The sequence below is a fragment of the Saimiri boliviensis genome, chromosome 10 (genome assembly GCF_048565385.1).
Source record: "Saimiri boliviensis isolate mSaiBol1 chromosome 10, mSaiBol1.pri, whole genome shotgun sequence".
Classification (NCBI taxonomy): domain Eukaryota; kingdom Metazoa; phylum Chordata; class Mammalia; order Primates; family Cebidae; genus Saimiri; species Saimiri boliviensis.
In genome coordinates this window covers 74,593,749-74,609,539 of record NC_133458.1, presented here as the reverse complement: position 1 = coordinate 74,609,539, position 15,791 = coordinate 74,593,749, and the positions used below count along the sequence as shown (strand labels likewise).

At 43.4% G+C, this 15,791-nt stretch overlaps 1 protein-coding gene across 14 annotated transcripts in view; it reads left to right on the top strand.

Moving 5' to 3' along the window:
• Nucleotides 1–15,791, top strand: part of ICA1 (islet cell autoantigen 1) — a 159,147-nt gene that overhangs the window by 133,390 nt on the left and 9,966 nt on the right. For all 14 annotated transcript variants that reach the window (XM_074379504.1, XM_074379501.1, XM_010345700.3 and 11 more), the window contains 2 exons: nt 32–73; nt 10,201–10,470. In XM_074379504.1, coding sequence (XP_074235605.1) covers nt 32–73; nt 10,201–10,470 — 312 coding nt within the window. The remainder of the gene's footprint in view (nt 1–31; nt 74–10,200; nt 10,471–15,791) is intronic.

The following is a 15,791-nucleotide window of genomic DNA, read 5'->3' as shown; positions in this document are numbered from 1 at the left end:
CTCATTTTGTTTTCTTTCCTCTTCTCTAAAGGACCCATAGATGAACTATTAGACGTGAAACCTGAAGAAGGTGGTAAGATTTATGTGTTTCTTTGGGATTGTGATTTGATTTTTTAAAATTCCTCTTTTACACGTAAGAAAATGTAATGTGAATCTTTTTAATAGCTCAGCATTCCAAAGCAAAGTTTTTTGGGTGACAGTCTTTATAAATGACCTTAAATACGCCCATGCACAAACTAGTATGTGTGGTCTGTCATCATTAGTATAATGAATTTCATAATGTTCAAACTACTACAGCTAAAAGTTATGTCGGGGTCACATGCTACAGTAGAAAAAACATGACTTTCAGAATCAAACATGTGGATTTAAAAACTGGTTTTAACATAAATGGCCTGTATGGCTTTAAGCAATTTGTTTCATACTTAAACTCTCTAAGCCTGAGTTGTTCTCATTTGTAAAATGGAACCAGTAGCAACAGCCTTGGTGAGTTATTGTCAGAATTGGATATCATGTGTGTAAGCGGCACTTGATGGTCTCTGACGCCGGGTTGTATCAAATGGTCATGAATTGAGATAGTAAGAGTAGTCATGTTTTCAGGCTGGTTTACTATGCGGCATCTCTGCTGACCCGTAGGTAGATGCAGAGGGAGAGTTTGCTTAGTTAAATCCCACACCCAAATTACCAAACCTAAAATCACTTACAAAATAACCTCCCAAAAGAGAATCCAGAACCGTGGATTTTGGTGAGACATGTATAGTGTTAAGTGAGCCTAAGACATTGAGAGCATTCAGCCTATTTATAGCCTTAGCTCTCCATCTGACTGAGGGTTTCCATTTAATGATGTAACAAGAGTCCAAAGTACCCCTGAAATTTGGAGCCAAACTCCAGAGCATCCCATGCCCTGGTGGCTGGTGTGCAGCCTGCCCTGGCTTTACAGCTTTCTCATGGGACTACAAATTGGCTGAGGTCACCCTGCAGGCCCAAGTCAACCAGGGCAGACAACTCGGTCCAGTCTGGGCTTGATGTTAATTTAATTTACAGAGTGTGTGAGGAAAAAAGTCTCAGGAAAACAGAGGACATTGGTTAAAATTTTTTCAAAAGTGGAAAGGCACCACACCTCTAGCACTAAGTTTTCAGGGCTTAGGGATGTAAACTTGAGGACAGATACCTGCTTTCCATATTACTTACTACAGGTAGCACATTGTACAGTATTGTGTGAATGTCCATGCATATTTTATGAAAATGACTAATCATTTGTAAATATTGAAATCATACCAGGTAGTGGAATTAATAAGCAGCTAATGCAGATTGCCATCATGTCCATTTTTGTAAAAAAAATTTTCTCCTTGGCTTAAGAACAGATTATTTTAATAGAATAAAGGTGTCTTTTATAAATTATTTTTGGAGGGGATAAATATTTTATTCATACCAAAATGAGGTAAAGACAATAATAGAAAAAGCCTAGATACCCACTACTCAGTTTCAACAAGGCTTACCAGTTAACAAATGTATTTACCATCCTTCACATGGTTTAATTTATTTTGATAGGAATGTTGTTATTCCTTTTATTCCCAACATCTTATTTATATACTTTGCTCTTTGCTTTTATTATCACCTTCTTTAATTTTATTATTTTAATGTTTGATTTTTGATTAGGTAGTACATTCACATAGGGACAAAAGCCAACTTATAATAAAAAATACACACTAAAAGAATCCTCACTCTCATTCCTCTTCCTCAACTCCTCCCTATTCTAATACTCCCATCCCCCAGTGTATCTTAGTGTTTCTTTACCCAGACACAGCAAATATGAATCTGTATTCTGTTTCCCTCCTTCTTAAAAACAAAAAAAAAGTTCTTAGCTTTAGAATTTAATTTTTTCATAACTTGGCAGTAATGGTACAACCCTAACCCAGTAGTCAAGCATTTCTTCACAGAATTAAATCAGAAATGCCACTGACTGTGATAGATGTATACTTTTATAAACTTCCACGAAACCATTTGCCAAGATACATTGAATGAGATTTACACTGTCTACTTATTTAAACAAGTGTTATATCTCATTGGTTTACAGTTATGATATTTGTTAGTTTTATAGACTAGCAGTCCATACCCCTTCTTTTGAGTACTCAATGTAATTCTAAGGATAGAGATATGAATGTGCTGGTCCCTAAAATGTGTAGTTGTAGTTGTTCTCAGGTAGAAGTATTGAGTTGCACATTGTCTCAGTTAAAGGCAATGTCACACAATTTCTCCTTTCTCTTCATCACTGCCAACCCACAGCCCTTCTTCAGGCATGAGTAGTACTGCCCCACTGTCGGCCTCAGCTTCTACGTTGTCAACCCATAGGGTGACATTGGCTTAAATATTAACATGGTCACTAGAATAAAAATATTCTCTCAGTGCACAGAGAACTTGTAGTGACTGAAGAAGAGAACACGCATTAATTTGTTGACTTCAAAATGTGTGCCCTTTGGAAAACTGCCGAAGGCCCAAATCCTGAATTAAAATGCTGATTACAATATGCATGACATTAAACAGTCAAAAAATAAAAAGAGCTTAATCCAGGGATGGCTGACTTTATAGGACTGGGGGGTGATAAGCTCTAGCACCCTGCTGCTTGGGGGCTGGTTCACTCCCAGTGGTAATTCTGTTAGACAAGTAATGGCTAAGCCGTGGTACAATGTTATTAAAAGGCAGACCGCTCATGACAACAGCAGCGATTCTCAAAGAGCCATGGCCCAGCAAATCACCTCCATTCAGTGTCTTAATGACATTGGCTTTCTCCTACTAAATAGCTAATGTAATGGAAAACCAATATTTGACCACAGTTTATAAAACTGTATTAAGTAAAAAAGAAAGTGACATTTTAAGACACTTGAAAATGGCTCTCAAATTGCCTTAACCACGTGTGGCAATCTGACCTGCATTCGTCAATTATTAGAACATGGAGAAGTCTTTGTGTTTCCCAGAATTGGGCCAAGAAAAACGAATATCAGACACCTGAACAAAAAAGTGGTGTTAGAAAGCGGAAGAGAGTTCAATCAATTCAGCTCACCTAAGTCTCCTAACTTGGCCTTACGCAAAAGATCCCTCTCTAGGCTAGGATAAGACTGAGTCAATTAAAACAATTTTAATTGTCTATATTATAAATAAAATGTTTATCTCCTGCAACTTTCCTTATTATTACTTCTAGACTTGTGATTCTAAACTGTGGTTACATGTCAGAATAATAGCTCATTCAATAGCTACCCTAGGAGTGGGTAAAAACTAGCCCACAGCAATCATACATGTTTATCTCTGAGTTCCTCCTGAGTCACTCAGAATTGTCTCCTGCAGTTATCCATATATTACTGACTAGGGATCTGACTGCTTCCTCACATACAAAGCAGCAAGTACTAAGCTCCTTATCTTTTATAATCAACTTTCCCTCCTCTCTGTCTTCCTCAGCATCCTGGGATGTACTGCTGGCTTTGGTACATTTTTTTTTTTTTTTAACCAAATACTGTTCTTAGCTGATCACTATGTAGCCTGTAATGTTTTCTCTAGATTTACCCCTGTAAAGATTTCCGCCGGGCATGGTGGCTCATGCCTGTAATCCCAGCACTTTGGGAGGGCAAGGTATGCAGATCACTTGAGGTCAGGAGTTCAAGACCAGCCCGGCTAACACAGTGAAATGCTGTATTTACTAAAAATGCAAAAATTAGCCAGGCTGGTGATGGGCATCTGTAATCCCAGCTACTCTGGGGGCTGAGGCAGGAGAATCACTTGAACCTGGGAGGCAGAGGTTGCGGTGAACCGAGATCGTGCCACTGAACTCCAGCCTGGGCAACAAGAGCAAACTTCATCTCAAAAAAAAAAAGATTTATATAAAGGTTTCTATAAATATTTATCCCTACCCTAGGTTTTATGTTTTTCAGTAAGATTACTTGTCTGCTAAGATCTACTGCTGAAATGGAGTAGCAAGCTTGGCAATCACCAACAAGAATTTTTTTTTAGTGCGTGCTCAGGGTCCAATACTGGTTTGTTTGTTGTTGTTGTTGTTGTTGTTTTTCAGAGTAGGAGTAGTTTTTCCTCTCTCTGTTCTTATTGTAATCTATATCATTTTCATCAGAGGGAAGTTCTTAGAGGCAGTGTTCTTGAGTTCCAAACAAGTACAGTTTCTTATAATATAGAATATGTTTTTCTTGTTAGCTATTTTCATAAGGTGTTTTCCTCCCTATCTTGCCCCTACTCTCTTTGGGCGATATGAGGATAGTGTTGGTGTTTGGGGTTTTATTGCAAGTGTGTGGCCTTTACAATTAGTCATAATGTTGAGAGTGGGGACAAGGCAGAAAACCAGAGAGATGGAGTCTTCCTGTTTCACACGCAGATGAAGGTAAATTCAGTGACATTTATCTGCCAGCTTTCTTGTGCTCTCGTTTTTGGTCTATGTAGTTTTGTTTCCTTCCATCTTCTGTGTTTCTAATTTATGCTGAGGTCATGAAACTCAGTATGAGTTCAAAAATACCACCTGAGTGAGCTGTCACCAATTTCCCACACTGTCTGAACTTAAAAGAGCTTCCTCTCTCTGTGAGTTTTCACACAGATATTACTCATTGGTTCAGGATCAGTTCTCCTAGGGAATGTTCTCCCAGGGGCATGGGTTTTTATTTTTGAAAACTTGGGCAGTACAGGGCAAACATGCTGAGTGGATCTGTCATCTCAGCCTTTCTGCCATGGTGCCTGCATGGTGCCTGGCTGCCAGTGGAGCCATATGACCTTAGGAACCCTCGACACTTCACAAAAGCTTAAATATTAATTTATACATGAGATCCTCAATAGGTTCTGAAGTAAAAGAGTGCTACATGAGAAAACACCTTGACCTGTGAGTCAGGGTCCCTAGGCAGATTGTCTCTAAGTAATAAATTTTGTGACATTGGATAGGTTATTTAACCTGGGTGTCTTTTTTCTTATCTGTAAAGTGAGTTAAAGGAGATGATCTCTAAGATCCCTAATGGTTTAAAAAAAATAAAGTGTGATTTTTCTCACTGGGAGAAATCATCAGATTCCCAGAATGTGTTTGAGCAATGGCAAATTGAGAAGTTTGCCGAATTGAAGGCTTTCCAGATGGCTGTGTTGATGGGTGGCTGAAAGGGCTGCATTCATGCTTGACTGTAGAGATCCTGAATACCACTAGACAGAGTGTTACTTTACCCAGTAGTCAGGGGAGCCATTGAAGGCATCCGAGTAAATGAGTAATCTCACATCCGGCCTGTCTAACTTTGCTTTCTGTTGCTTATGACAGAATACCTGCAGCTGGATAATTTATAAAGAAAAGGGCTTATGCCTATAATCCTAGCACCTTGGGAGACCAAGGCAGGAGGATCACTTGAGACCAAGAGGGCAACAAAGTGAGACCCTATCTCTACAAAAGTTTTAAAAGTTAGCCAGGCATGGTGGCATGTGCCTGTAATCCCAGCTACTCAGGAGGCTGCGAGGCTGTAGTGAGCTATGGTGGTGTAACCCTCCATAGCTCTCCATGTAGGCCCTCCAGCCTAAATGACAGTGTGAGACTCCATCTCTTAAAAATAAAAAAGAAAAGAAAGAAAGAAATAGAATTTATATATTAGAGTTATGGAAGCTAAGAAGTCCAGTTCCCAGGGGCCACATCTGGTGAGGGCCTTTTTGCTGCTGGGGACTCTACTGTGTCCCAAGGCGGCTCAGAGCATCACATGCTAAGGGGGCCGAGTATTCTCCCTCAGGTCTCTCTTCCTCTTCTTAGAAAAGCCAGTAGTCCCACTCCTGTGATAATCCTTTAATTCATTAATCCATGAATGAGTTAGCCCATTCATGAAGGCAGAGTCCTCATGACCCAGTCACCTCTTAAAGGCTCCACCTCTTAATGCTGCACACTAGGGATTAACTATCAGCATGAGTTTTGGAGGGGACAGATATGCAAACCATAACACAGACCAAGCAAAGATACACAGTAAGAGGGTTCCTCTATGGAGCATCAGCAGCTTTACCAATGGGCAAACCCAGAAGGGCTCCCAGACGCAAATTTGTCATCAGAGTTCCAGAAAGAACTTGGAATTGGAGGTAGAGATTGGAGAACCTTCTGAGGTGTCATTGGAACACTAAGAATAGCAAAGATCTTCTCTAGAAAATGTAGGGAAGGTATGGTGGTTTGGGATGAAAGCTTAAGGGCATCCAGAGTAGGAGGAGGCAGTGGAGAAGGTACTGTCAGGGAGATGGAAGGTCATCCAAAAGAGCCGCCTCGTGGGGACTCCCAGGAGATGGCAGCATTTCCAGGCCAGGCAGTGGTACAAATGATTCTGCCGAGGTCAAGGCCTGGGAAAAGAGTATTGAAATTGGCCATGAGGATCTCACTGCTGACCTTCAAGAGAGCTACTTCAGCGTAGGGTGGGCGCAGGAACTTAATTACAGGCAACTGAGAAAAGAGTAGAGACAGAGTAGAGTATGTGGTTGTGGAAGGAAGAAGAAACCAGAACAGTAACTTGAAAGAGCGAGGGGAGGGCGGACAGCAACATCCAGTGAAGGCTGATTAGTGTCGAGATAGGCACACGTCTCCTGCAGCTAGGGGAAAGAAGCATTAGGGAATGGAAGACTAAAGACGCGGATCTGAATAATGGTGGGAACAGAGCAGGCTTCAGGAAGGAGGGGAGGGCACGGAGAGGGCTTATCTTAGAAAGGAGAGCGAAGGCATGCACGGTCATGGAGTTGGAGACAGGTGAGGATGTGAGTACGTCATGTCTGTTGGTTCTTATTTTTGCAGCAGCGTCTGTGGTTGGGTTATCTGATAAGAAAGTAAACATGGAGACTTGGGAGCCTGCAAGAGAGCAGAGGGAACCTGGAGTGGCATCTGTGGTTTGGCACCTGAGAGATCCTCAACCCTTGTTCATTCTTTAAGACAAAAGCAGGGTTGGGGCACCATAAGCCAGAAGCAATCCACGTCTGCACGGGTGGAAGCCCTGACTCCAGTTGGGAGTTTATTACTAGAGTTTCTCCCAAAGAGCTTATCACATCTCTGCATGTGTCTGCATTTTCTCTCAGCTGAGTTGATTTTTTTTTTTTTTCAAAGAAAATGATGGCATGATGCTCAAGAGCCAACTGACTATGGAGTTATTTCTCAAGTCTCAACTTGTCTGGTTACAGACCTGAACCCATCCTTTTCTTCTTGTAATTAGATTTTTCTTATGAGTTATGTGTAATAATTTTAAGCATCTTAATTATCAGTGCAATAATTGGGACGTTTTGTGTTTTATGGTTCAAGCCAGTGCCAGTTTCATTGCTTTTAGCAAGTAGTAAGTTCTCTTAGAAGAGAAAATGTGCATTGTGTAGCCTGTTAACTGTTGAATAACCAGGAAGCTAAATAAAAGGCTAAATTCAATAGTAGACCTCAGTGTAGGCAAAATCCGTATTTAGAACTGGCTGTAGGCAATATCCTCACCACAGGTCCTTTTCTCTTTTCTGTCATTAAAAAGTTCGAGTTGAATAGGATATGGTATTAGTCTGAAGTTTCTTGGTTGCAAGTGACAGAAAAACCCTATTTGAAATAGTTTAGGTTTAAATTGTTAAAATGAAAAAGAATGTATTGATCCATGTAATGGGAACACTCAGTTGTGAACTGGCTTCAAGCTAAGCTGGATCCAGGGTCTTAGACAGTATTGTCAGGATTCTCCCTCTACCTCTTCAGGCTGTTTCCCTCTGTGGGTTGACTTCATTATCACTGGAAGCCTGAATTTGCATCTTTAGAGCTTGGAATCCCAAATAAAGAGAGGCTGTCTTCCATTAAGTTTCTATATACCAAATTCAGGGAGGTGTTCAGCATGTGTCCATCCCTGAGCCAATCACCATCGCCTGGGGGATGCCTGGGGGACAGAGGACTCTGGCCAGCCTCAGACACTCATTCACTGGGGTGGAGGGTAATGAGGCATTTCCAGCAGCATCTCACCAGGATCACAGGGAGAAGGCATTTCCCCAAAGGGAAAACTGAAGAAGCAAAGGGAAGGGATGCTGAGTTAGCAAAAACCACCGAAGTCCCTTATAAACACCATAGCACAAAACCTAAACAGTAAAAACAAAGATAGAGCTATCGCAGTCTGCAGTTGTTTTTAGAAGGCTTACAGTTTATTATTTGTTGTTGCTAATGTTAATGGTGATCTCCCCTGGACAGATATCTATACTAAAGCAGTGAAGCCTCCCTCAGGGTTTGACTTAGAGGAGGGCTGTATAAAGTGACTGTAGAAGGAACATCCGTCATTTTCAAGGTGCATTTGAAATTATCTGCTCCTCCAGGGTCTACACATTGACTTGACTTGGTTCCAATAAAATAGGTTTGGTCCAGTAATTATCTGGTTTCTGTCTGGGCAAAAAGTAAACCATGAGAAATGATTTGGGCATTCCAGTCCCAATTGAAAGTAGGAAGTAAAGAGTTTTTTAAAGTTAATATACATTAAAAGGGTGATGCTGGGGAGGGGGGAATGCATAAATACAGGTGTTGATGGACACATCTGGAGCTGCAAAGGTTGCTTTTCTTTCCTGCAGCCCCGCCTTCATTCACAGAGGTAGGCCGCCTGCCTGACCTTACAGTCCTGCCTCACCCACGCTGTGCAAGTTCATGTGGTTTCTGGACTACCCTGTTAATATCACACTGATTCAGAAGCCTGTTGAAAATGCCATCTTTCCCATCTTCTCACCCACAACCCCTACAGGTTATGTCTTAGTGAGGGTTTCTGTAATAACACAAACAATAAGAATGCTTAAATTAGACAGTTGTCCGACTAAAACGATGTTTTGCCACTATTTTTAAACCACAGTAACATGAGAGTGACTAGACTCTTCCCCTCCCTGATCCTGTCCGCTCAGCACATCAGAAATCCCCTTCATCTTTAGATCTTTATGTAAAGTGTGATTGAAAATAGGTCCAGTAAAGCCAACACAGAGAACTTTACTTTTTTTTAAGCCTTTACTTATTAATTATCTTATATATTTGAAGAAAACCTGGTCATCTCATTTGATATAACCGTATCAGAATTGCAGCATGGCTCAGAAAAAAATACATAAATCATGATTTTTTCTTCTCCTTATTAATTACCAACAAAAATGTTTGTAGTTTCCAAGTGGCAATTATATACCACAACAAAGCCACACTTCATTAAACCATCAGTTCTTGGTTCTCAAAATATGTAATAAACCCAATGAAAGGACTTGGTGTAAGATTACTGATAGTAGTGCTACTTGTTTTCAATATTCGCTATTTTGCCAATGTTCTTACTGTAAGGACGGCTGCCTTCTTTAAAGCCTTCCTTCTGGAAAGGCAGTTAGTTTAAGGTGTATTTCTTTTGGTCTTCCTGATAACATCGAGGTGGCCATTATTAACGTGATAACCTTATGGATGAGCAAACAGAGGCTCAAGGTGGTGGGGGGGCGGTCTCAGGGTTTTACTGAAATCACATAGCAGGGAAGGGGTGGACCTGAGGCTTCCCCTCTGATCCAGTGCTCACTTCAACCCTCCAGGACTGTGTCTCTGGCCTTCGAAGCTCCCTGATCCGCAGCCTCTTTCCCTTTTATTTTATTGCTGCAAAGGACACTCAGGCAAACCAGACCCACTTTTATCTTGCTTCATGCAACGGAGTTTCAGCAAAGCAGGAAGGAAGCAAGGATGCCTCTCTAGGGCACTGTTGAGCTTCTGGACATCCTCCCTTCCCTGTCTTGCCCTGGGCCAGGGCGTGGTGAAGGTTCTCTACCCATCCTGAGTGGCAGGACAGGCTGCCACATGGCATGTTGCTGTTCCAGCCCAGGCAATGTGGATTGAGGGCTTGCGTGGGAAGATTCGGGAAGCTATGCAAACAAGGAACTAAGATCTCCAACATGTTTTCAATCTTGGCTTTGTTTCATATTTGAGAAATGTTTTGGTAAATTCACTTTTATATTAAGGAAAACAAAAACCCTAGAGTCTGATGCCCAGCAACTGAACTTGCTTTGGAGGACAGGGGATGAGGGAGCGTGGGATTAGAAATTTAATTCTATAAACTCTTAAAAGAGGCTATTATAATGGCATGAACTTACATTTTGATTACCTTTTTTCTTAAATCTAGTCATCACCCAGTCGCCCCCTTCCCAGCCCCCACAGCATTGATCCCTGAGGGCCTGAGCCCCCTGTGGTGATGTTTTGTGCTCTGTTACTTCAATCAGCTTGCCTGGGACCAGCGGCAGGGAGCTCGGAACCTGAAGGTGCTGACAAAGATGACCTGCTGCTGTTGAGTGAGATCTTCAGTGCTTCCTCCCTGGAGGAGGGCGAGTTCAGCAAAGAGTGGGCCGCTGTGTTTGGGGATGACCAAGTGAAGGAGCCAGCGCCTGCTATGGCCCTGGGAGAGCCAGACCCGAAGCCCCAGACAGGCTCAGCTTTCCTTCCTTCGCAGCTTTTAGACCAAAATATGAAAGACTTACAGGCCTCTCTACAAGGTAGGTACAGCGGGGATCAAAGTGGGGTTTTTTGTTTGCTCATTCTTTTTCTTTTTAATCCAGAAGCATATTTCTTCCTTGTCTTGTTTGATGTTTTCTCTCTTTTTATTGAGTTTCTAGCTGGAGACTCAGAATCACATTCCGACTTTAAGATATGTTGCAGGGTTAAAAATACATTCTCCCCCCATGTTAACATCAAAGATTAGAGGAGTGGTTCTAAATCATATTGTCATACTTTGATTTTAGACTTCTTGTGGCATCCTTGAGAGGATCAAACGGCGTTCATGGTCACGGCCCATTGGCTCAGCCACTCCATCCTAAGTGTTCCACGTTCCCATAAGCCTACCCTCTTCCTGGGTGCTGACTGACATGGCCCAGGGCCTCTTCACTCTTTTTGCACACTTTGTTTGTCTTGCACTCCTGCTCCCTTTCTGTCCCGATCCACCTCTCCTGTGAGGACCCCTCACCAGCTCAGCTCTTCCAGTTCTGCCTTAAACACAGGGCCAAACAGTACCTCCTCAGCCACAGCAAAAATAGAGTTTCCACACTGATCAGAAGTGGTTGTCAGGCCAGGCACGGTGGCTCATGCCTATAATCTCAGCACTTTGGGAAGACAGGGTAGGTGGATCACTTGCAGTCAGGAGTTCGAGACAAGCCTGGCCAACATGGTGGAACCCCATCTCTACTAAAAGTACAAAAAAAAAATTAACCAGGCATGATGGCACATGCCTGTAATCCCAAATCCCAGTTACTTGGGAGGCTGAGGCAGGAGAATCGCTTGAACCCAGGAGGCAAAGGTTATAGAGAGCTGAGATCACACCACTGCAGTCCAGCGTAGGCAACAGAGTCAGACTCCTTCTGAAAAAAAACAAACATGGGGGGTCAGTGTCAACATCAGTAAGGGTTCAATGTACACCAGCCACGTGCTGGCTGAGAATTGCTAGCACTGAAACACATTGGTTTACAGTGCACAGCCTGAAACTCATGTTGAAATTTAAATTTTTAAGTTTGAGTTTCTCAACACACAGGCTTCTGAAAGGAAACCATATTTTAGTATTTCAACACTTTTTCCTTCTTTCATGTGACTTTAATTGTAAAACAGGAATCACTTAAATTCTCAAACCATTTTGGTTTTTCTATGAATTTAGGCTGTCTCCCTAATAAACAACATGTTTATCTGGCACTTAAAGCTGAGAACAAAATGGTAAACTTGGAACGATTAAGTAATTATGGGCTATTAAAACTTCAGGTCTTTAGAGATGAGATCATGGACACAAGAGTTGGTGAGCAAGACAAAAAAAAAAAAAAGGTCTTCTTTTTTTTTTTAAATGAAATACATGACTCCTTTTATCTTCCTTTGGGAGTCTTGTTTCATAGCCATTTCATTTATTTGCAATAATGGAGGTAGAGATAGCAGGGATAAATGTAATCCAAAAATGTTTCTCCACCCTGAGTTTCACCCCAGGTTTCACCACCTCATTCACGGGAGCTGCAAATGAGTAAGGCTGCCAACTGACTAGAGTTTCATCCCCACCCACCTGTGGTGGAGGTGCTAACAAGGGCTAAGAGAGTTGAGGCAAACCCCCGATCCTCAACTGATACCTTAGGGCTGCTGAAAACTCCCCAGCTGTGTTGCAGAACGAACCCCACTCAGATCCTCAGCTTTGGAAACATAAGAGCCCTACTGCCTACAGGGAGTAGTTGGGACTGTTTTCTTGCTTAGCCGTAGCGAAGTGTCAGTCATTGTAAAAGCCCATGCACACATGTCCACAGACAGCCAAGAAGTCAGCTCCACGTCCACTTCCTGAGCAGGCAAAGTGAGAGAAGCTCATCTCAGTGCCCATGGTGGGGCTGCCAAACTATTCCAGAGAGCTGTGACAAGGGCAGTGGTCATGGGGAATTGCACTTCAGCCTTGCTCCGTATACATGGGAAAGGCACCAGACCACACTGAGGTCTAAGGAGGGAGGTGTTCTGAGAGGGAGAGAGAAACACGAGCTCATGCTACGGAAAGAGAAACAGGGACTGCAAAGGGAGGCCATTTGTTACTCAGGCCAACAAAATCTCATTTGAGGTTGCCATCCTACTAGTACTTTAGCAAGTCTCTCATTCATGCAACAGATATTTACAGGGTCCTTCTGTGTGCCAGGCACTGGGAATCCATCTGAGGACAAAACAGACCCGGCTGTCTGCTGTCCTGGAACTCACATTGTAACAGGATGCAGACAGGCAGTGAATAATAAGCATAATAATGAGCAAATCGCACAGTAGGCTAGAAAGTGATCAACGTTAGGGAGAAAAGGAGAAAGTAGAGGCTGCGGATGATGGAGTATTGGGGCTATGAGGGTAGTAGGTCAGGCTGCAGAGCTGAATAGGTTCTTACGGGGAAGATGAGATCTGAACAGAGACTTGCAGGAGGTGAGACTGAACCATGTGGTGCTCTGGGCAGAGGGGAGAACCTGTGCCAATGCCCTAAGGTGAGGACGTGCCTGGCACAGTGGAAGGTCTTCAGGAAGGACACTTGGCTGGAGCTGACTAACCAAGGGGAGGGATGCTCAGAGGATGCAGAGGCAGAGGCCAGGCCACACAGGGACTCAGAGCTGTTGGAAGAACTTAGACCTTTTTTCAGCCCAGGTTAAGTTGGGAGTCATCACAGTATCTTGAGCCAAAGAGTAACATGATCTGATTTCCTATTTAAAAGGGTCCTTCTGTCTGCTAAAAGTTTTTTCTCTGCTGGGATTCTATCAAGATCCATGTTAAAGGAGTTACCACCAGGCACGGTGGCTCACGCCTGTAATGCCAGCACTTTAGGAGGCCATCGTGGACAGATGGCTTGAGGTCAGGAGTTTGAGACCAGCCTGGCCAACATGGTGAAACCCTGTCTCTACTAAAAATACAAAAATTAGCTGGGCGCAGTGGTGCACACCTGTAGTTCCAGCTACCCAGGAGGCTGAGGCAGGAGAATCATTTGAACCCAGGAGGCAGAGGTTGCAGTAAGCTGAGGTCATGTTGCTGCACTCCAGTCTGGGTGACAGAGTGAGTGAGACTCTACCTCCAAAACAAAAAAAGTTAAAAGAGTTAACTTGGAACTACTGAGTTATCCCATTTCCTTTGCATGCAAACAGCTGACAATTGAATACCTATGGAATTGAAATAATAGGAGGAAAAAAAGTCAAACCTAAGTGGTTGAAACAAGCAGCCCATTCAGCTTCTGCCACACTTACAGATTCCCAGCAGGTGCTCCCAGTTCAGGGATCCTTTAACATGTGTTTGTTACAAATGAACGATGGACACTTCCATGACTGATCATGTTGTCAAATTCTAACTGCCTTCTGTGCTTCTATCAGGACCCTCGATCCCCTCAAAAAAGAGGAAAGGGTGAATGGCAGCTTGAGATTTTTTTCACTACATCCATGGCCTAGAAAATCTACCTATTACACATGAGTAGTTACGTATGGAATAGTTTAATAATAACTGTTACTAAATATTGGCCACCCTATATTGAAACTGCTTCCCCTGATCAACCAGATCATCTCAAAGATCAGTTTTCAATAAACCACTGAAATAACTAAGTGGTCAAACTAAACACAGAGTAGAAAATCTTATTGGACTGGCCGGGTACTGTGGCTCACACATGTAATCCTAGCACTTTGGAAGGCTGAGGCAGGAGGATTGTTTGAGGCCAGAAGTTTGAGACCAGCCCGGGCAATAGAATGAGTCGCCATCGCTACCAAAAAAAATCTTTTTTTTTTTTTTTTTTTTTTTTTTTAGGCGGAGTTTCGCTCTTGTTACCCAGGCTGGAGTGCAATGGCGTGATCTCGGCTCACCGCAACCTCCGCCTCCTGGGTTCAGGCAATTCTCCTGTCTCAGCCTCCTGAGTAGCTGGGATTACAGGCACGCACCACCATGCCCAGCTAATTTTTTGTATTTTTAGTAGAGACGGGTTTCACCTTGTTGACCAGGATGGTCTCGATCTCTTGACCACGTGATCCACCCGCTTCGGCCTCCCAAAGTGTTGGATTACAGGCGTGAGCCACCGTGCCCGGCCAAAAAAAATTTTCTTTTTAAGTAGCTGAGCATGCTGGCGCATGCCTGAAGTCATAGCCATTTGTGGGGCTGAGGTGAGAGGATTGCCTGAGCCTGGAAGGTGAAGGTTGCAGTAAGCTGTGATCATGCCACTGCACTCTGACCTGGGCAACACAGTGAGACCCTGTATCAAAAAAATTAAAAGGCTATTTGGTGTACTGGCCCAGTGAAACACTGGGGAGGAGTTCAGAGCCTGTGTTTTATCTTGCAATCCCCCTGCCCCTCGTGACTCTAAAGCTGGTGGACAGGCCCCTTCAGTTCTCTGGGCCTTTACCTCTTATCTGTAAAATGAGGTCATGGACTTAGCTTCTTATCCCTTTGTTATCTTCTTATTCCCTCAGTTAGTTCCCACTGCAGAGACGCTGAGGTCTAAAATTGTATGATTCAGTGAATCTACGATTTGTAGATGGTAAAATATCAGTCAGCACTTGGTGTGGCACGTGCTATGTGGCAAGTACTGTCCTGTGTGCTGTTCACATGGATGAACTGTAATCTTCACCGTTCCCTTCCCAGCCAGCTACTATTATCCATTTTATTGCCAGGGAAGCTGAGGAACAGAGTGGTTAGGTGGTGTGCCCAAGATCACACTTCCGTTAGCAGGCAGGCTGGATTTTGAGCTCAGGCAACCTTACTCCAAAATCCCTGCCTTGCACCATTCCCTTCTCTGGCCTCTCAGTACAGTCTCTGATAGCAAAAGCCATTTCCCAGTGGGGCCCTTCAGGCCTCTCTTGGGAAGCTGCCAGAGGGGCAGGACCTATAATGACTCCCTGGCTTGGGCATCCTTGTCGCACACAGGGATAGAGACCCTTGGGGAGCCGTAGAGGAGGAGTGGGAGACAGGCTAAGTCCACACAAAATTAATTGATGTTCCAGAATAGAATATTCAAAATTGAGATTGTCCTAGGAAATCATGTTCCTGCGTGCCAGCAGCTACATTTACTCTGGTGCACACCTGCTGAGTCGCAGGTCGTCCTGGCTCTCCATGAGGGACAGGGAGACCGAGTCCTCAGGCACCAGGACTGAGGTGCAAGCTCGGGGCCACCTCCCCAGCTCCCTCAGCCCCACTTACAGCCCACATTTCCCCTTTCCTCTTCCTCCATCTCTTCGATTTCCTCCTCTGTCGTCTCCCTGGCTTCTCCCCTGCTTTTCTTCATCTCTTTTTTGACCTCTCTCCTTCTTCTGTCCCCAGTCCCTTGGGGAAATGGAGAGGAAGGGGGATTGCAGAAGAAAACAGTGAC